We start from the raw sequence: 22,286 nt of genomic DNA on the forward strand, positions 1-22,286 counted from the left end.
TCAATCAACTCTCATTTGCAGAATAGTATCATAAATGAGTATTACAAAAGGCAAATGCTGTGAATTTAAAGGTGCTTGATATTTCACAAACTAGAAAATAAGTTCTTAGGTGACATAAAATAATTTGTAACTGCATATTTTAATATAGTAACCGAACTTATTTTAATAATTAATGTATAAATTATCTTTAAAATCTTTCAATACTAAGGGGAAATTGTTAGCTCAGGAAATAAGGAATTACTCAAGCAATTCTAAGTTCAATTTCTCTGCTTAGAATAAAACCTCATAATAAGTAGCTCCTGAATTCCCTAACTACCCAAATTTCCCCAGGGGTGAAATGTATCTGGATGGTTTTGATGTTTGAAGCAGAAATGAGATAGGTATCTATTAATAGCTTCACTGGGACAAATGTTTATCAGTAGTAACTGATATTATCAGTGAAATCTATGATCTAATTGGGTCAAAGAAAGCTGTGGTGAAAACATCAACAGGTAGGATAGTAGGTGAGGAAGATAATATAAACTCAAAACCCTACATCTGCATGTTGGAAACTTACCTGAAGTAACAGAATAAAATGATAAGGACCAAGAGCAAACTACAGACGGTCACAGAAATAAGTAAGGCCTTGTGGTGTATAGGACCATCAACAAAATCTGAAATTAAAAAGAAAGAGAGACATAATATGGAGAATATTTTCACTTAAAAATTAGGAAGCAACTCTTTCCTAAAAGTACTTGCTAAGCTCCATATGCAGGATGTGAGAGGTGCTTTCAATCTGCTAATTGATAAATATATATATACACACTCAAAATTAAGTCAGTCCAACCAGCATCAATCATTGTTCACTAGGCACTTGTTTCAAGAGCACGCATTTCTTCCTCTCCGGAAGGAATAACACAGAACACACATACACAAAGTGAACAAATGTAAATGGATCAGTGCCCCTAAAACATAAGCAGGCAGTTCATCTTTATTTCAGATCCAGCTGATGGGTTTACAGGCTTTTCTCATGTGGTTTCTGAAGCATTCTATATCACGAATCTGGATAAAAATGAATCTATATTCATTGTACATAAAACACAAAGTCATCTTATGATGGATTCAAAGGGACAGAATTCCTCAAATGTTGTCAAATATGGAATATATGGATATGCATCACTTTAAACAAAGATGCCCTTCAAAGCTACACAGCTAAATTTTTCATAAATGGCATCATAGTTTAAAAGAATGAGTATGCTCTACTCAGAGAATTACTGTGTGATCCTTTTAGAGAGCAAATTATTAAATGTTATTCATGTTGTTTTAACTCCAGGTCTTGACAAATCAGATTTACTTGCAGCATGATTTCTCAAACTTGATAGAAATAAGAATGACTTGGTGAGCTTTATACAAATGCATATTCACTGACTTTAACCCCAGAGATTTTTATTCAAAGCATTTTATTTTTTTAAAAATCCCAGGTGAATTACATGCAGGTAGTCTCTGCAAAATATTTTGAAAAAACTGACCTAAAACTAGGTGCACTTATATAATAATAGAATTAGCACCATTCTCATTAAGGGCGCCAAATATCCGTGAGAGAGTAATTACTGTTATTTAATTTTAAAAGGTATTATTGTAAAAGGTTACTATGGACAAGAGGTTTTCCAACTGTGCTGAAATCTTTTAACTGCATGGACCTTATCCCACCCAATGTAACTTTTTTTTAATTAAAAGTATTATATGTTCCATAAAGAAACCTGAAAAGCACCAACTAACTAAAACAAAATAAAAAAAATTTCCACCACCTCACTACTTAGAAAAATTACTACTAACATTTTAGTGAATGCCTTTGCAATATCATTTCAATGAATAAAACCAGTTCATGAGCAAAATGCTTCACACAAAGGCATTATATACACCCACATCCACAGAAGCATTTTCCACAATAGCTGAAACATGGAAGAAACCCAAGTGTCCACTGACAGACGAAGGGATAAGCAAAATGTGGTTCTATATACACATATGGAATATTATTCAGCCTTAAAAAGGAAATTCTGTCATATGCTATAACATGGATGAATCTTGGGGACACTATGTGAAGTGAAATAAGCCAGTCACAAAAAGACAAATATTGTATGATTCCACTTATATGAAGTACTTAGAGTAGTCAAAACCATAAAGATAACAAGCAGAATGGTGGCTGCTGGCTGGGCTGGGAGGAGGGAGAATGGGGACGTTAATGTTTAATGGGTATACAGTTTCAGTTTCACAAGAGGAAAAGAGCTACGGAGATGGATGGTGGTGATGGTTGCACATTATCTACATATTTAATACCACTGAACTGAAGGCTTAAAAGTAGTTAAGATGGTAAATTTTATGTTATGTGTATTTTACAATGAAAAATAAATACAATAAAAAATTGGAAAAATGATTATAATTGCTTTATAACTATACAATTTTCACTTGTAATATTGTGAACATGTCCCAAAACAATAAATTTTTCTTCTGCAATGTGAGTTTTAAAGACTATCTTGTATACATATAGACACATCTTAATTAGAAAGTCAATCTTCTAATGATGTATATTTAGGAGATTGTGAAGATTTTGCTATAATACAAATTTGCTGTAATACATAAAATTCTGTGATGAATACTCTTACACGTACAGCAATGTACATGTCAATGATTAGTTCCTTAATTTAGATTCCTAGAAGTAGAATTATTAGTAGAAGGATATACATTTTAAGGCTTTTCATACGTATTATCAAAATATCCTTCAGAAAGATTATAACAACTTTTACTTCACCGTCAATGTGAAGATATACTTTAATTATTTTGAAATAATTTCAGTGTTATAGAAAACCTGTAAGGATAAAGAACTCCAATATGCCCTTCACAGAGATTTCCTGTTTTTAAAATTTTACTATATTTGCTTTATAATTCTCTGGCTCTCTCAGTGTGTGTGTGTGTCTACCTCTCTCACTATATATAAAAACATGTATATATATATTTTTGTATTCATGTTTATGTTTATTTAGTTGTATGTATGTATAATTTGTGGATCATTTGAAGTCACAGACACAATGTCCCTAACCGATAAACACTTCAGAATGCACTTCCTAAGAACAAGGACATTGTCTTACCAAGTGACAACGTAAGTCTCAAAATCAGGAAATTAACATGAACATATAAAGTGAAAATAAATCTTTGAAATATTTCAGAGAAAGTTTGGATTATTTATTATACACTAAAATCCACAGTTCTTTATACTAATTTCTTGTCCAAATCTTGTAATGGTTAATGTTATAACTTACTTATCAGTCTAAAATACATGCTTAATAATTATTTATGATCTACAATACTTGCAAAATATTAATAGAGTAGTCTGCATCTGAAAAGACTAAATGAGAGACCATTAAAAAAAGCTGTTTTATATTAAATTCAGGAACACTGCCAATGACCCAGAAAAAAGGAGTTCACGGACGTGACCCACTACAGTACACGTCCAAAAAGCCATTCAGGATGTAACACCAACAGCAGATGCAACCGGCACATGTGTCCTCTGAAAAATGTTGCTTAGGAAATCTTGAAAATAACTTGTAGGCTCTGAAAATTCAGCAGGCTAAGATTTTACACAATGAATTGTCAGTAAATTTTCCCTCTCCCCACGCCTCAGGTCATAGGCAAAGTTAACAAATAAACCTGAGGAGAGCACCATACCTCCACCAGCCAGGGGGTGAGTCACGATGTCCGTACAGATACAGGTGTACAAAGAGCACGGCACACAGACATGCAAATACTGTCGCTGGAAATTTAGCTTAAAATGGATGTCCCACTTCAAGGATAACAAAAACGAAAAGCCCGATTTTGCAGAAAACCAAAGAGAATGCTGGATAGTCAATCAAAACTAGAGGAGCTAACTCCATAAACACAACATGTTATCAGTATATGGACACAGAGGACTTTTTCATTCAAGCGATGTAATTTTACTAAAACTCTCAGCCTCACCGCCTTTTACTTTTCCAAATGCAGAATACAGCGTTCTTACAGTTCAGAGTGTATTTATTACTCATCTTGTTGGATTTCTGATTTATGACAGCGATGAGACCAGAAAGGATCTGAGGAATTCTTCCCTTCCCATCAAGCACTTCTTTTTAAGGCTAGCATTACCTTCCCATTTTCCTTCTTTGCTCCAATAACCCTCTTCCCTGCAGCCCCATCTACTGCCTCCTTGTCTTCTGTCTTGAATAGCAGGTGATCCTTATCAATAAACCTTTTGTTTCTGTTGGTCACTCTGGTCATGTTTTCATCTGCCATTACCTGTGCTCAGAGCCTTAACAATGTAAACACTCCCGTCACTGCCAGGGTCTTGGAAAGTGAACCCTTCCAGATCCTATCAGGAAAGGAGCAGACCCGCAGTTCTCTCTAGGGCCGCAGACTTCTACCTGTGCTATCAGTCCAAATGCTCAGGGAAGTGGAACGGAGAACTCTCCAGGGAAGTCTGGCTCACTGAGAGGCAAGTAGGAATCACCAGGGCTTCCTAACAAAATAGCATTCTGTCACTGCTGGTCTCCTCTCTGATAATGAAGCGGTTTGTGAGGACTTAAAATGCCAGGACTATTTTTATAAAGTTAGAAGATAGTTCATAACTGAACCAAGAAACAGAAGAAAAAACATATATCTAGAAAGAATCATGGACATAGGATTACCTCAAGGAATCTCTATATGTGCTCTCAATGTTATAATCATGGATAAATTGGAGACATCTTCCTATTAAGAGAGCACGAAGTGCCTGAAAAGCATATTCTTGTCAGAGGACTTTAGTCAACAAATAATATTGCACTAGTAATTTACTTATATCATCTATTGGGATTCTCTCTTATAGTGACATCTAGAAATAAATTCACTATAAGAACAAAGATATAATATTCTAGTTATTTTCCTCCCTTAAATATTTAGGATTATATTTCCAGGTAACAACAGAATTTTAAAATCCAGATTATTGTGTTCGATGAGAAAGAAACACAGTTTCTCAATTCCTTTCATCTGTCCCAAATACAAAGTTAAGCAGAAATTCCAAAATAGTTAGGACCTGAACATTTCAAGAAATGTGAGAGCCATGCGCTGGCAAGGAACTTAGCTCAGACCTGCGTGCTGGTTTATGTTGCCACGGACATAATACACATCTCAGAAGCAAGTCTGGCTCCTCTTTGCATTCTGGACTATCACACATCCAACCCATCTGTGTGGTGGAGGGTAAGGGAGTTGTTTCACTGGTTAAATACCTGCTACCTACAGCGTTTAATTTGTAATTGGCAATAACTAAGCTAAACACTAGCATTTTAAAACACATCTGTAAACTGCACAGAATGTATTTTTCAATTGAGTAAGAGAAGAAATAAGATAAACTTGAACTTTGAAAATACTATATAATTTGACTTAAACTACATTGAAATTACCATATTTCAAAACAGAATATTACTTATGATACATTTTCTATGAAGTACACATGTAGTATATATGAGTAATTTCCATATTTAAAATACAAACTTATACCTATTTCAAAAAATCAAATGAACGTTGATTTTGTAAAAGCCAGATTAGAGGATCCCATTTAACAAAGCAAGGGCTCCTGTTCATTTCATTTTAATACCAGTTTTCCACTTTAAGTGTTCATTTAAAAAAAAATGATAAAAAGAAATGACTATAAGAAGTAATTTTTGGGGAGGGAAAAAATTTTCATCAAATTCTCGTCTGCATGCCACTTCAAGAGAACAGTTTACTCACAATATCTTGGTCAAACCATCTGATGCTGCGAGTCTGGGTACACATCGCTCCTCCCTGCATCCAGTGCCCTTCATTGCTGATTCTGCGGCAGGGAGCCAGACAGCAGGCCACCACGACCTCTGCCCACCAGCCTCTCCATCAGAACAGACATCTCTTCCTCCTCTTAGCACCAGCTGCAGTGTTACTGGGCTCCCCAGATCATATTTTATTGTTTATGAGGAAGGTGCTGCATTTGATCTAATTACTTTTCTGATTTCCTCCTTCAGGAGAAAGAATGTTACCCTAGGGCTATCCTGCTTTGCTGGTGCTGAAATGGAATCAGCAAAGCAGAAGGAAAACTGCTATCCATCAAAGAATTTAAGCTGCATTCTGGCCACCCTGCATCTTCTTTTTGGAAACAGAAGATGACAAATAAAATTTCAAGGACATAAATATACATTGATAAATATTTGTTGAATGTGATCGCATATCTCTAATTTCCTGCCAAATGCACCTAAGTTTAAAAAAAAAAACAATCTGAGAAAACTCTGGATTGGTAGAAAAGGCTTTTGCATTTACTTGTTTCCAATAAGGACAATTTATTTGTACTCATTTACCCTTACACTTAGCACTTGTCTGATCTCTCATAACAGAACCTCACCTAAGCCTGTTATTACTTAGCACCTAGTAATACAGATGCTTTGTGATAAGGTTAATCATTTAACTTTTTTGGAAGAGCAATTATTAAAGAACAAGAACAACAACAAAAAATGGTGAGCTGGAGTTTTCAGCTCTCTATTCTTTTAGTAACACAGTCTCCGCTTTATAGTAATTTGACATATAGATTTATAATAAATCTACTAAATAATATATAATAATTTACTTGGCAACACCTAGTGCAGCCCTTCTCAAAGTGTGGTTTCTGGACCAGTAGCACCAGCATCACCTGGGAACTGCTTAGAAATGCACATTATTGAGGCCCACGCAGATCCAGGGAATCAGAAACTCAGGGTGGGGGTGGTCCTCTATGCTTTAACAAGCCCCAAGGGCGACTCTGATGCACCTAAAGTTTGAAAACCACTGGCCTAGTACACACCTGGGACTTAAGAGATGTTAAATTAGAGGGCAGAAGAGGAAAGAGAAGGGAGAGGGAGCGAGCGAGCAAGCGCACATGCAAGGGAGCTCTAACACCATATTCTGAGACTAGACAAAATGTTTACCTGTGCAAGGCGAACAGAATAAACAGAAGGCTGTGAAGTAATCATATTAACTGTTTATCAATTCTTATGTGAAATGGCTAACTTCTCTTGACGTAGAGTGTTCTGAGTCTTAAATAGGTGGAAGCATTTTGTTGGGAACGCCATGCGGAGCTCTCTGTGGCAGTCGGTGAGATGCCGTCCCTGGCCCATTTCCTACCTCCACCACTTCGGCTGTGTCACCTTCGCACAGGACTTAACCTCACAGTTCCTCAGCTTTCATGTCAGTGAAATGAGGGTAATAGTAATAATAGTGCCTTCCTCTTTGGGTTGTTATGAGGATTAAAAGAGTTAGTATATGTAGAGTTCTTACAAAAGAGCCAAGTAAGCGCTCCATTCACAGTAGCAAATACCACAGTTATGATGATGATGGTTTTCATTGTCCGTAGGCCAGAAAATTGGTCTAGGCTCAGCCTCCCTTCGACTGTGCCCCTTCCTATAGAGCAAGGGGTCTGCAGGACCCAGCGGACAAGTCCCCCCAGAACTCATCCCTTCCCACTCTCCATTTAATCCTTCTGCCACTGCCTAGAAGTCTGGAATTTCTTGCCTAAATGCCCCATGCCTATGTCCGGGAACCGTGAGGCCCTCTCTCCACCCCTGTCCTTCTGAGGGTGGACCAAGGAGCTGGTACACAGACCCCAAGGCCTGCAGGGTGGCCAAGAGGTGGACAAGGGGTGCCTGGAGCAAGACTTGTGGGTGGAGTATAAACCAGAGGGTCGGGGTGTTGTAGTGTAAGTGCTTGACATTAAGCTTTTGATTGCGAAGGATCCATTTCAAAGACATCCATCTCAAATAATCATATTGCCAGCTGGATGACACACTGGCAAAACACTAGTAAAATACTGCACTACACTAGTATTACACTAGTAAAACAGCTAGATAAGAAACCAGGCCGCCCCACCCACGAAGTTCCCCTTTCAGAAAGCCCTAGGTAACCTAGATAACTAACTACTTGAGTGACCCCACGTTTCCCTCCTGCACCTAATTCCCACTCACATGTTTTAAATTCACTGAGTGAACATGCAAAACGCTAGGCCCCCACCCTTGACCCCAGTGAAGGCCCAGGTCCACTCACTGGTACTCCCTCTCTTTTTCTACCCACAATCTTGCTGTGTGGCCCCGGGCGTGCCACGTACTTGCAAGGACTTGTGGGTAATAAATCCTTTTTTCAGCTCCATGATATGGCTATGTATAAAACGCAGTGTCTCAGTCCACAGGCTGCACTGACTTCTCACTGTTGTTAGTGCTGTCGAGCTGATTCTGACTCCTGGTGACCCTGTGTGCAGCAGAGCAGAAACCTGCCAGGTCTCTCTGCGCCATCCTCTCTTCCAGAGCTCTATCAGACAATGCTCCACTGCTAGTCATGGGTTTTCACGGTCAATTTTTTTCGGAAGTGGGTGGCCAGGTTCTCCTTCCTGGTCTTAGTCTGGAAGCTCCGCCGAAACCCCTCCACCACGGGTGATCCTAGTGGTGTTTGAAATCCCGGTGGCACGGCTTTCAGCATCACAGCCACACACAGCTGCTACAGGATGACAACTGACAGACAGGAGATATGGTTTTCTGACTAGAGACGAACCTGGGCTGCGCAGTGAGAGCGCCGGATCTTAACCACTAGACCCCCAGGCGGGCCCACGGTGATTTCTCCTGGACCCCAAAATGACTGCACCAAAAAGGGTAAGGCGGATCTGCAGAGACCTCAGCTAGGCATACCTGGGACCCTCAGAGTTCAAAGCAATAAACCCTAAGGCCACCACATGCCTGCCAAGCCCGTCACCTGGTAAATCCTCCGTCTACCCACCAGCCACTCCTGCATCCCCCTTCACACCCTGCCCTGGACCAAGGACTTGTCTTCTCTACGCTGCTTCTCTTCTTTACACAGCCTTTCCCTCAGTTCTCTAGACTTACTCCACTATTTCTGAAAGTCCCTGCCTTCTCAGCCTCGTCAGAGAACACCCCCTCACCTGCTGGTCCTAACCAGACTCTGGCTCCATCTACAGGACAACATATGCACTGCAGCCCTTTCGGCCTTTCAAAGGAGAGTCAGAATCTTCCTAAACCCTCCTGCTACTTCTGGGACACATCACTTCCCTTCGAACGGGAAAAATCTCTTCTTGAGGAAAGAAATTCTGAACTCTAGCACTTCCCTCTTCATTCCAGCCACTCCTCACCCCCTCCCTGCCCCACTCCCCAAAGAGGAGCTCCTGGGCCAGCGCAATTCAAAACGCTGTCTGCAGCTAGGTCACAGGAAGTAACCACAAAACTGAAAGTCAACATTAGAACTTTGCAGCAACCTGCCATGGGTGCACCTCTCTTGAGCAGGTGCTGTCGAACTCCCATGGAGACACAATGGCACCAGCCACATCCACAGATACGTCCTGTCTTTTTCTACCAAAAGTGTAGCACACACCTTAACGCACACGTAAATCACCTGGAGAATCCTGTTAAAGGCAGTTTAGTAGTCTGGGGGCCCTGAGATTCTGTATTTCTAATGAGCTCTAAGTGATACCAACACGGCTGATCCACAGGTCCACTCTGAATAGTGAGCCTTCAGAAAACTTAATCAGGAGATTTTCTCCAACCAGTCATGCTGTTTCATATGCCTGTATTTTGCAAATGTTTCTCAAATATGACAAGCCAAACCTCTGCACTTAACTACTGCCTATTCAGTCACTGCTACTCACAGGCTGTGCAACTTGGGAAAGTTAATTAACCTCTCTGTGCTGCAATTTCCTCATCTTTTAATGGGGAATACTAATCCTAAGTACCTCATAGAATTGTTATGAGGCTCAAATGAGTTAATTAATGTAATATTTACACAATGTTTGGCTTATGTTAGCCATTTTAATTTTTTTATTTTTATTCCTGCCTTGTCCACTTAGCAAAGTCCTGTTCACCCTTAAAGTTTTGTTCAAGTATCACTTCTATGAAGCTATTTTGATATCCTCCCACTCCAGAGTGAGCCACTCACTCTTCTGTGTCCTTAATACACTTTATAATCTAACTCAACTGCTGAGATATTTCTGACCAAGTATTATTCAATAATTTACATGTTTCTTCTCACATCCTAGTGGGCACATCTTGGAAGAATTTTCTTCATCCATTTCTATATCCCTAACACCCAGCATGTTGACTGGCAAAATTTTAAAAACTGCCTGTGGATTTTTGATGTGAACTATTATGAATCAATCTCATTGAGCTTTCTAGGCTATAGTAGGAACAAGTGTTGTAAAACGTTATCATCAAATCAGGAAATGTTATTATATTTTGTTGGAAAGATAATCTCTTCTCAAGAAATAAAATCAATCATGAAGAATCATTTTAAACCACTTACATAAGACTTGGGACTTCCGACTTTATGACTACCACAAATCATTTATTTTGTGGTGAGAGCAAAGAGGAGAAAGAAAATGTGGCAGCTGCTTTTTTTCTTTGTTTGTTGGTTTTTGGTGAGGAAGACTGGCCCTGAGCTAACATCCGTTGCCAATCTTCTTCTTTGTGCTGAGGAAAATTAGCCCCAAGTAACACTGGTCCCCACCTTCCTCTATCTTGTATAGGATGCCATGTGGCAGCTGCTTTTAACAAAAAGTCTTTGGGGATGCAATATTTGTATTTAAAGAGCAACACTTAAATGTATAAGGCCTGAAATTAAATTTTCTAGATATTTTCTCAATATATGATACGTATATGATTTGACTAAAAGTAGTCGCTCTGGCATAGAATAAAGGAGATGCCATCCAGCAAATAATCTGATTCAGTCCTTTATAAGGTCCTTATTTTTAGAATGAATGTAGCCAAGCAGCAGTTTTTGAGTGAAGCACACCTTCTGAATGACGTGTAGGGGCCAGCCTCACACAGCGTCCCCTCCTCCACCCTCCTGAAACACGCCACCAGCTCTAGAAACTGTAGTTTTCTGGAAGAAGTGAGGGGAGGTCCACGAAATAAGATGCCGAGGAGTAAAGCCTCACATGACTATTTTCCCAAGAACTACCTGCACACGTCTCCGAGTGAGTTTCATTGTGTCATCCCGCCTCAGTCCTCTGCCACACCGTGGAAAATGGTACAGGGAGATTCATCGAGAAAAGAGAGAGCACTTCAAGTTTTTATGCTCTTCAAGCCTAAGGCCCTCCGGCCTGGGAGCCTCACCTCTGGTTTTCAGGGGCGGCAGTGTGGGGTGCAGGTCCTCGTTACACTCATTCCGCTCCGTGCAGCATTCAATCGACCTTCTCTGATGAGGAATGGGGGTGTCCTGAAATTGAACTCAAACAGCTGTTAGTGGGTTCCCCTAAATTTCAAAGTCACATAATCTAAAACTTAAGAAATTAACACTATTTAGCGAACTCACTTAAAATTCTTATAATTTTACTCAAACATGTTGAAAATGTTTCTATTAAGTAATTTCTTTCAAATTACCGTGTATTATCTTAGCGCAACTTTTGCACTTCAACAAAATTACTACTATATCTGTAATAACCAGTGTGCATGGCATAAACTGAGAAAGAAAGCTGGACTTATTGCAATTCACTAAATTGGAATTTGAGCAAGATGATCTAATGGGTCACTAAGCCAGAAGTTAACAGCAAAAATAAAAAGAATATTTGATTTCAAAATGAATAAAGAATTGGCCCAATGAGAATTTTCAAATTATTGTCCAAATTACTAAGAAGAGGCTAGTCAAAAAAAAAAAAAAAACAACTGTTTTATCATGCTTGAAACTTGACCATTTGGAATCCAGCTGACGAAAGGTTACAAAGCAGAATTAAGTTCTCTTCCTTACCCGACACTGAAAATCTGAGCCTTCTAGTCCTAGACACCCAGAAGTGACCACAGGCATCCCGGAATCATCTTCTTCTATCATTGTGAAACAATATCCATCTGTGCTAAAGACCAAACAGGCAAAGTAAGTGTGTGTTTGTGTATGTGTGCATGTGCATCTGTGTGTGTGTCTAGGGCAAAAGGAATTGGAGATGTTTATCATTTGTTCATTATAAACAAGGAGGAAGTCAGTTATCGTTACAGGTTAAAATCTGTTAAGAGAATCCCAAAACTTCCTTTTATGAAAGTTGCTTTAATCATCATAAAACATTTGGTAATATCTCCTCTGTCCAGAAACTTACCAGAAAGAAGGATCCCAAATCCCCATATAACATAACCCATTAACAACCATGCACACCGATTACAACAGCCTTATTTTGGTACGTTGCAGGTATAACCTTCGCAAACCCAGAGAAAACACTCTGTGAGGAGGTAGCACTACCCTCACCTCTATGAGGAAACCAAGGCTCAGAGTGCTTGAGGAAATTCTCAAAGGCCACACAGCTAGTGAGAGGCACAGCAGGGGTTTGAACCCATGCAGGTGACCATCTATGCTGGTTCTTCTTGCTCTGAGGTAGTGAAATAAAGTTCTCTCTCCCTACGGCACACAAACTAAAGAGGGGAGGAGCCAGGACCAGCACAGCATGACTGAGGTGACCAAGATTCTGCCCTGTGGTACCTCTGCTTCTGTGCTGAACTATTATACGAAAATATCGTATGGGCTGAAGTTAGGGGTGGAGTAAGGACAGACAACAGAAAGAAGGGGTTTTAACAAGGCTGTGGAAGGCAAAGAAGCAATATTTTTAATTTCTGTATGGTTTTCTAGATTTAAAAACACTTTCACTTACTCTATCTCATTTAATCTTCTCAACAGCAATGGGAAGAAAATAATCTTATTTCTATTTTACAGATGAGGAAATTAAAGTTGTGAGGGAATAATAAACTTGTACAAGGTCGCAAAACAAAGTGTTACAGAAGCAAGAACCTCTTGTTTCATTCCCACACATTTTCCACTATCCCCACCTGGGACTAAAAATGAAACACTGGAACTACTACATATAGATGTAGTTATAAACAGACATTACTGTCTTCACAAGTTGGGTGACGAATGCCAGCAGGCTCCCAATCTAAGTCATAAACCACTGCTGCACGTGCTAAGAAATAAAGCACGAAACTCAGTCTCCATCCTCTTCTCATCTATTTGCATGCTCAGCATCCAGAAAGATATGACAGTGTCATCCTGGAAGGTCAGGGGAAGAAGCTCCGAGAATGGCAGCAGCCATGATTTGTGTGCTTGTCTATTCTGCATTAGTGGTAGCAACATTCTGCCATACACTAACCCCTTCAGTTATCATCAACACCCTTAGAACTGTTTACTTGCTTTATAAGCCTCAAGTAATCCAAAATACCTCAGTTTAAAAGAACTAGCACAGCAAAGTTCAAACATACTAATGAACGGCTGGGAAAAGCCAGTGATAAATGTCTTTGTTAGACTAAGGTCAAATGCATGAATATTGCTGTGGAGAAAGACTGCCTTTGAACAGCCTATGCTCTGAACTCTTTGGAGCTTTTTAGCCAATTTACTGAAATTGCTGTAAGAATCTAAAGCATGTAAACACTGAAGGCAGTAAATAACAGAGCTATCCCTTAGATATTTACCTTAAACAATATAAGCAAAAATACCCATGGGATTTTTTTATTCCTTTCCTACACATTTAGACTATATGTTTAACTTACATTTTTCATCGAAAGTAAAATTCAGGAATTATCAGAAATAAAGTCATCTTAATTTTCTGACATGAGGAATTCATAGAGTCTAGAAAACTTGATACAATATATTAAATCCAAAAAGACTAATTTCTCCTTAATCATGACTTCCCCTTGTTCAAAATCTGAGTACATGGAAATGTACTTTTAGGCAACTGATAAGAATCAAGACAAGAACAGAAAAAGCTGGGAAAGCTGTTGGAAAACTACTGTTATAATGTCCTATGAAATGTAAACAGACGTAAGGGAGAGTAAATCCAAGCCTTAAAAATGCACTCCCTTGTCTTTGAAGAGGGTGGAGCTAAAATACAAAGAGGAGATGAAGAGGAAAGAGACCCTGGAGAAAAGAGCTGGCATTCCCCCAGTGATAAACGGGGATGGGAATCAAGCACTTGGTGGGAGGACAGGCAAGGAGCTGAGGGAACCATTTCAATTCCATATTATCCGCAACAAACCAAAAATAATTCATTAGCTTCTCACTGAAATTGTTAGCCAGTAAGGAACATTAACTGGAAACTAGCAGCACAACTACAGAACCTTAGGAATTACTTGAGAACTTTCAGCTCTGCAGCAGGCACAGATGTAAACAAAGCTACACTCCAGAGCGGAGCTGAGCCACCTCCCCACCACCAAGAGATGGCTGCTGTGTCAGGAAAGCGCGAACCCTTCCCCTCGGCTTAGCTCAACATTCTGCTGCCCGGTTGCCATGGGTAAGCTTTTATACATTTTATATAGATTATCACCCCGTCATTCCCAGAGTGTTGAAAGCGATAACAGGAAGAGATGAAAAATCAGGAAGGAAACAAAAGCTGAAATACTGTTAAACAAAACTGATAGTAGTGATATGTACACAGGAATGTAGGATCAATCATTTGATTACAGTGATGATTATGAATTTGAAAAAATGACAATACATGCAACATTTCAAAAGCAACTGACAAAACAGAAGAGCGCATACAAAGATATCAGTCATGAGTTCTGAGTGCCTCTTAACATACTGTTAATTCATGAAAAAGCAAAGCATTTAAGAAGTTAAACGTCGCATGATGTCATATAGTGATAGTAAAACTCTGTTACAACACTTGAATGGAACCATAGGTTCAAGTCTCCTTGAATCCGATATTCCAAAAGCAGAGATGCTGGGCTATCTAGAGACCATCAGGGGACTGACTGCCTCAAGAGACCTTCAGTGTGCACAGTCAACGTTCCCTGAAAGCTGGGAAGAAAGGCTGCACCTGGCTTAAAGCTTTGAGGGACCAACTGATACTCTTTTGAGTAGATGTGCATCCAGAACCTACCAGCTTTGACTTCTCATTCGTGATCAAGTGGACTTAGAAACAGCTTTTTTGTACCCCAATTCGCTCATTAGTTCTTGTAGAATATTAGATAGTATGTGTAAAATTGCATTGACGGCATCTTTATATAATAAAGTGATCTATTAACTGTTTTGTTTTAGTGAATACAGTATTTAGAAGGTGTACCCTAGGCTTGGTCCCTTTAATTCTATTCCTCCACTAAGATCATAGTTCCTGAATTGCAAACCCCAGGGTCGTTCAGAAACATCACCGCCCCAGCTGAGAAGGCACTATTGCAGAACTTTTCTTCTAACTCATTTAGATCTTTATAAAGATTAATTTAACTATAAAGGAATTTTTTTAAGTATTAGTTAAAAAGAGTTTACCTGCTTTGCTTAGAGTAATAGGAAATTTTAAAGCATTAAAATAATTTAAACACTGTCGAATAAAAATTATTAAATGGTTTAAATTTGTGCTCGCAACAAAAACTAATAATAGAAATGGATACCTTCTCAAATGCATTGGCCCACAAGGATTAATAGCTCTCTTGACTGATCAATATCTATTCTAATTTTTCTTTAGTATGTGAGAGAGACTAGAATTCTTACATTTCTTTCAGATTTCTTTTAAGTTTCAGTCAGAATCAATTTGAAAAAGCTGCTTGATTTTTAGGTTATTTTGTAAATAGGTCCTTCAGAACATTCTGTCTTCTAAAATATTCAAGGGAATAAAGAAAGATTTCAAAGTTTTCTGTCACATGTAAGCTCAAAGATATGTATATAACTTTTAGAGTTGCTATTTAAATCACATAGATTTTAGTTAGTTAACTAAAACAGCTGAAAGATGCTTAGGGCTTTGTTAACAGAAGTTCCTTTTACAAACATTTACTGAGCATCCTGTGATTTGGGCAGAATTAGATACTGAGGAGGCAAGAGCGAGGAAGATGCAGTTTTGCTTTGGAGGAGGAGCCCTTCGTCTATGACAGCCACCCCTCCCCGGAGGGTCCACAATTCACCTTCAAGCAGCAGAGGGAGAACTCATAAGCTCATTGAGTGTTATCTACTGACAGCAGAAAAAAGCAAAGAAGAATGTTGAGCAGTAGCAATTCCCACAGTAAGAGAATCCTAAGGTTTACGTTGTTGTTTTCCCTTCCTTATCATCTTAGGGGGGTGGATTCCCACAGCGGTGGAGGGAAAGTGGGTAAAACATATCCGGCCACTACTGCTCCCCTTCCCCGGCTTCTCCTCTGCGGGTCACGTCCTGGAGGAAGGTGAAGGGACAACATTAATGACGAAGTTCCAATGTGAGAAGTGCCTGTTTACTTGACTCTCAAGAACATGTAGCTATCATACATCCTTCTCTGGCAGCCAGACCAAGTGATCTAGGGTTCTTTTCATTTTTTTCAAGGAGAAACAAGATATTTTTGAATTTTTCTCATTTTTTATATCAATCAAGCATTTGTATACTCTCTCCCACAGCCCTGTGCAGATCCTTACCACCTCTCCAGAGACTGCTGGGGCAGCCTTTGAGCACACCTCCGCTCTCCTCTGGATGAGCCCATCTGTCAAGCACTGCTTGAGAAATGGGACATTTTCCTTCTTTGCTCCAAAATCTCCAATAGTTCTCTATGTACATAAATTTTAAAGAGCCTAGTCTATTCACTTTCTATTAAGTCCAACAACAAAAGGGCCCATTTAACATTTTCATTTATGACTAATGAGAGGCACAAAAGGAGAGGTATTCCTCATAGAAGACTTCATAAGTGAATTTGAAATCATAGCCTCTTCCAACTAAAGTACAAGTCCTAATGACCTCATAATTCTCATTCTCATAAGTGCAATGGTTTGAACTGAACATCTACTGGGGAAAAAAAATCATAAAGCTCAATGTTCAGCTGGCCTGGGCAACAGTGGAATACACTGGATGCAAGGGAAGATGTATAAACAAATGAGAACAACATGTACTTTAAAGTCGCTGAGATCCTGGGTCAGGAGCATCTGTCTGAAAACTCACACCACCACACCTGGCAAGAGGTCCAGAAGCCCTGGGTTAACACAACTGTGTAAGAGGTCCCAGCCCCTGAGGTGTCCCCTCCGCCCGGGGACTCCTCAAGGGACAGTCGGAGATTTTGCTCATTCCTCACTTAGGCAGCCCAGTGTCATCTGCACATCCTTTGTGCAAACATCTGATGTGATTTACTACACCTGTAAACCCTGAAAACTGGTCCGGGGGGAGAATTTTTGCCCAGAACCCATTAAGATAAATGAGGAATTATTTAAAATAATCTCTGAAAAAAGAGTAAAAAATAATGTTTAGAAATTGATAGACTTCTGTGAGGGAATGGAGGAACCTGAGAGAGTGGTGACACAGGGACAAAAATGACTATCACAGACAAAGTCAAGTAAAACACAGAAGAGAGGTAAAGTGGCACCAGATTATACAGGGAAAAAATAAACAAACAAGGCTGAAATTACACCTGCTAGGACAGGAAAATAAGATGGAACATCGGCATGGTGAAAATCATGTAAAAAAGAGTTATTCAAGCTGACTTCGCAGCGTTCAAGGCACGCAGTGATAGTCTGGGGTCCTAAATCCAATCTGGAAATGGAATGGGAAGGATTAACAATGCAGAGGAACACCTGGAAAGATATTTAGGAGACATATCATCTTGAGGGAGATAGGACAATGGCTTCACCCCTTACTTTGAATTATGGATCTAAGACAAGGTTCTAATATTGTATTCAGCATGATACATTTGCACCATATCCTCTAACATGCACACCTTTAGGCAATGGAAACAGCATGGATTTTGGAAGCAGACACATCTGCACCTGATAGGACTCGAGGCCAAGAATGACTACGGCCTTGGCCTTGGCTGGTAGTGATCAACGATATTATGAAGAGTTTAAAAACCTTCTAAACTCTGCACATGTTCTCTGAATTATCATGTGGGATTTCAGAATCTCTTTTAGGTATGACACACTCTTGATTTGGGCTACTTTCAGATAATTCTTTCCAGGAAAGTGGGAGTGGTAGGTAATGAGCATGAGATCCACCTGGGACACCCAGCTTGGCCAAGATCTGCCTGGTACAAGGCCTCAGGCCAGACAGCTTCCACTAGCCCTTATCTGAGCCTCCAGCAAGCACACCCTTGTCCTGTGATCTGGGGGGGTAGATTTAGTGCACTATTACTCAAAACATGTTCCCCTGCAGGTCGGCAAACTGCTTGTTACTGGTCGGTGAGGAGATTAACACAGAAACTGAAACTTGTACGGCAATAATTTAGATCTGTTGAATCTGAATAATAGAAAACAGAAAAAATGGAGCATGAATTTTTAAGTATTTTAAATTTATTTTTCTATTAATTCATTTTTTTTGTACTTTAGAAAAGTATCAGTGCACAACTTACTAGGCTTGGGGGCGGGGAGCTATCTTTCTCCAGAGAGAGCTTGAGAAGTACTGATTTGGAGGTCAAAGAGTAGAGCATGGGCTTACAGGAACGGAGGCAGAAGGCCTGGGTTTATTCTAGGTCTGACAGCACATGAACAAAAGTAGTCCCTGCGACACACACATGACTAATCTCAGGTCACAGGAGCTCAACTGCAGTCAACACTTCATTAACAAAATAGATGTGCATTTTACTCAAGAGCAAATATTAGCTCCTTTGAGAACCAGTGTCAGGGCTTGGCTGTTGGTCAAGAATCCAGGACTTAGGAAACTCGTTCACAATTTTTTTCATCATATTGGCATGAACAGTGACCGAGTGAAAATTACTTAACCTCTCAGAGCCTCAGATTTCTCACCTGGAAAATACAGATAATGCTACATTCTTTATAGAAATGCTGTGATGATTAAAGACAGGTGAAAGTAAATATGCCAGTACTTATAAAAAGTTCAATAAATGTTAGTTTTCTGTTGACTTCTACAAGTTAACCAATTCATGTTGACTGTCATGGTAGACCCATGTTTTTTTGATGGGTTCCATTGTTATTGTTGCTGGGTTTTTAAAAATTATATTCTTGTTTTCTTTTTCTTTGCTATCATAAATCAAAGGTTGGAAACCGTATAATTCACAAGCCATTCCAATCTGGCTTCCATTTCTACTTCCACATTAAATATTTCCAAACTGCAGTTATCAAGGTCAATAAATCTGATTGCTGTATTTCACTCCTTATCCTCCTTGACCTCTAACAGTACCCAACACAGTTGACCTCACTTCCTCCCTCTATAACTTGGCTTCAGTGACACCATACTCATTGCTTTACTGCTAATTCTGAGGCTCCTGGGGAGAGCCTCCTTCAGTCAAGCATTTAAACGTCTCATGGCTCAGTCCTTCCCCAATAGATTGGATTATTCTTTCAGTGTTCTCAATGCCCTACCCAAGTCATGGCTTCCCCTTGGCTTTGAGCTTGACTATGTCACTTGATTTGGTAAATGGAATGTCAGAGGACATGATGCAAGCAGAATGTTTAAGAGGTCATTCCCTTATACTCGTGCAAGAATGAATATGCCCTGAGTAGCTGCTGGTACAAAATGAAGAAACATATGGAGCAGAGCTGAACTCAAGCAGCAGCGAAAGCCAAGCCCACAGATCCAGAAGAGCCCAGCGCAGCTGCAGCCCACTGTAGACCCATGAATGAAAAAATAAATGTCCTTAGTTGTAAGCCACTGTAATTTTGAGGTTGTTCATTTCACAACAAAAACCAACTAACATTCTACTCGCTCTGTACTCTCTCCCTGACATCTTATCTGAGCTCCAAATCCATATCCTACTACCTACTCCCTGATAGCTCCACTTGGATGTGTCAAAAACCTTGAACTTAGCATGTCAGATTGGCATGTGATTTTCCTCTGTCCACTTTCATTACAAGGCTACAATATGCATCTAAAGGTACATCCAGAAACTTGTGGAGCCTCCCATATCCAATTCATCAACATAAAACCTTCCTTCTAAATATCTCTCCAACACATCCTACTCTTTCCTGCACCAGCGCCACCCTAGTCCAAGATCATTTTCTCTCATGTGAACTGTTCTTGAATCCACTTTTCAATTTCTCTCACATAAGTGCTGTTCTTCTTGAATTCACTTTTGTCTCCCTTTAAAACATTCAATACTCTGCAACAAAGAAAACTTTTCAAAAAAGCAAATCAAATCACATCAATCTCACTGCTACCTCTGCTTAAACATCCCCTTCAGCAGCTTCCCAATACCCTCAGGAATAAGACCAGCTTTCTTAACACAGCCCACCAGGCCACAGGCCATCTTTCCCATCTCCAGGCTCAACTCCTTCCACACCTCCGCCTACGGCCTGGACTCTAGGAAAGCAGTCTTCCTGGAACACGCACGCTTCTCCTTCCCACCACAGAGAATCTGCAGTTCACCCTGCCTGAACACTTTCTCCCCAGTCAACGTACAACACTTCGATGGCCTATGAGGAAAACACAACAAAATATTTGAAATTGGGATAATTTTGGAAAGCCTGAACATATGATCACCAGAACTACAGCTCAAATGACACAGATTTATTCTCAATTACCACACACCCAGACAAAACAGTAAGATATCCCACTAATATTCTTCCAACTGCTAATTATCCTTTCTTCAGAAAACTCTAATTTTCCCGGTACTTTTTCTGTTTACTGCAAAGAAGTAGTGTTTCCCAGGAAACACTGTCTGAGCTTTGGAATAATTTACTTTGGCACAAGACTCAGTGATCCCAACTTTCTTCTATCGCACAAGAGCCAAGTTACTGGACCTCTCTGGGTCCTGAATTCCTTATGTGTAATGGTAAGAAATAAGCATTCCCTACCATGCTGAGTTGTTTTGCTGATTAAATGAGATATATACTTACGAATACATCCAACTTTCCTCTCTGTGTCATTCAGTTAATATACATTCCTTGAACTATATATTTCAGGATACACTGGTAAGCTTATATTAGATCCCACTTCATAGAAACCTTGGGGAAAAAAGGTCTCAGGAAGAAAAAAGCATTCAACTCAGCTTCATGTTCCTTCCTGGATAATGAGGCCCTGAATGGTTGCCCAGATGTCTTGCCCGGACTTCAAACCTAGCAGCCCAACTTCCTCTGTGGGTCCATTACCCTTCTTGAGGGAGACTTTGCTTCTCTGACATTTTTAACTGCTGAGATCCACACCTGTCTGGTTAACTCAGCCACTTCTCCCTGGGCACACTCTGGCCTCATTAGACTATGCCTCTTTACCCACTGTAGTCCTCATCCTGGGGAGTAAACATAACTATAGTGACCAGCAAAATGGATGTGGCTGAAAAAAGATGTGTAAGGAAGAAAGAGGCAAATAGTCCAGTTTCAAATATTAGAAAGTATTTATACAAACAAGCTTATCTACGAAGGAGTTTATTCTCTAGTATTTTGCAAATGTCTTTCCTAAAGTCTGGTGGACTCACATAAGCTGTACCATGACATCGCTTCCCAGAGTCAGTTTATAAATATTCCGAATAGCTTAGGTGTTCTTTCCAAAACACTAACACCATCAGCATGATGAACAGTTCTAACAAACAAAACCCCACACACATGCGACACCCTCTGCTGTTGAATTTATTTTGGGGAAGAGGTGTTTTGAAAGAAAATAACTGGGTTTTGCTCCTTGACAAGGAGCTTGGGACGGTGCTGTAAGGTTATGTGCATGTGTGATGTTTGGAGGAAGGCAGAAGAATCTCAGAACACCATTTCAGGGCAAAATGCAATTCAGTATTTCTCTAAACACACCACAGCTCTGAGAGTTAACAGGATCAGGCACTATTCCCCAAAACACGTTCTTGGAAACACCAGCCTACAATTCTACAGTTGAAAAAGTATGACTTTCTGTTAAAACTAGATTTAAACAATTTATATGACCAACCTGCAAATATTGTTGACCGAGTCTTCTGGACAATGGTGGTGGCATTTACAACGCAAGATCTTTGGACGAGGGGTGGGGGATGCACTCTCACCATCCTCTTTCTTGGTGCCCACATTTAATTTTCCTGAACTTCGCAAAAGCATGTTATCAAGGAAGTTTGCTGAAAAGAAGAAAAAGTAAGAGTTTAAATATCTGTGGGACAGCCCAGCCAAAGTCTTCTGTCCAAAGAATAATGAGATTAAATAAAATATTAGGTATTCATGATTCTTAAAGATTTAAACAGAAATCAGATATTTTGATATTGTTGATACTAAAAATTATACTTTCTATATAATATGTCTCATATAGAACATAGAAATCATTTATACAATTAAATTATAACAGCTTTATTTGGTTGAATGCAAGGAGCTCAATGAGACACTATTATAGAGATTATCTTTACTCTGTATGGTAACACTATGGGTGAATATTATCATTCACATTTTCAGATGAGAAAATTAAGACTCGAAGTTTAAGTGATTTGTAC

General features: G+C 39.5%; 1 protein-coding gene across 5 annotated transcripts in view; it reads right to left on the reverse strand.

The window, feature by feature from the left end:
* BMPR1B (bone morphogenetic protein receptor type 1B) overlaps positions 1-22,286 on the reverse strand; it is a 321,441-nt gene that overhangs the window by 26,366 nt on the left and 272,789 nt on the right. For all 5 annotated transcript variants that reach the window (XM_046657287.1, XM_046657286.1, XM_046657285.1 and 2 more), the window contains 4 exons: positions 21,761-21,920; positions 11,779-11,881; positions 11,148-11,250; positions 557-653 (listed from right to left, as the gene is read on the reverse strand). In XM_046657287.1, coding sequence (XP_046513243.1) covers positions 557-653; positions 11,148-11,250; positions 11,779-11,881; positions 21,761-21,920 — 463 coding nt within the window. The remainder of the gene's footprint in view (positions 1-556; positions 654-11,147; positions 11,251-11,778; positions 11,882-21,760; positions 21,921-22,286) is intronic.

This window comes from Equus quagga, chromosome 3 (genome assembly GCF_021613505.1).
Source record: "Equus quagga isolate Etosha38 chromosome 3, UCLA_HA_Equagga_1.0, whole genome shotgun sequence".
Taxonomy (NCBI): domain Eukaryota; kingdom Metazoa; phylum Chordata; class Mammalia; order Perissodactyla; family Equidae; genus Equus; species Equus quagga.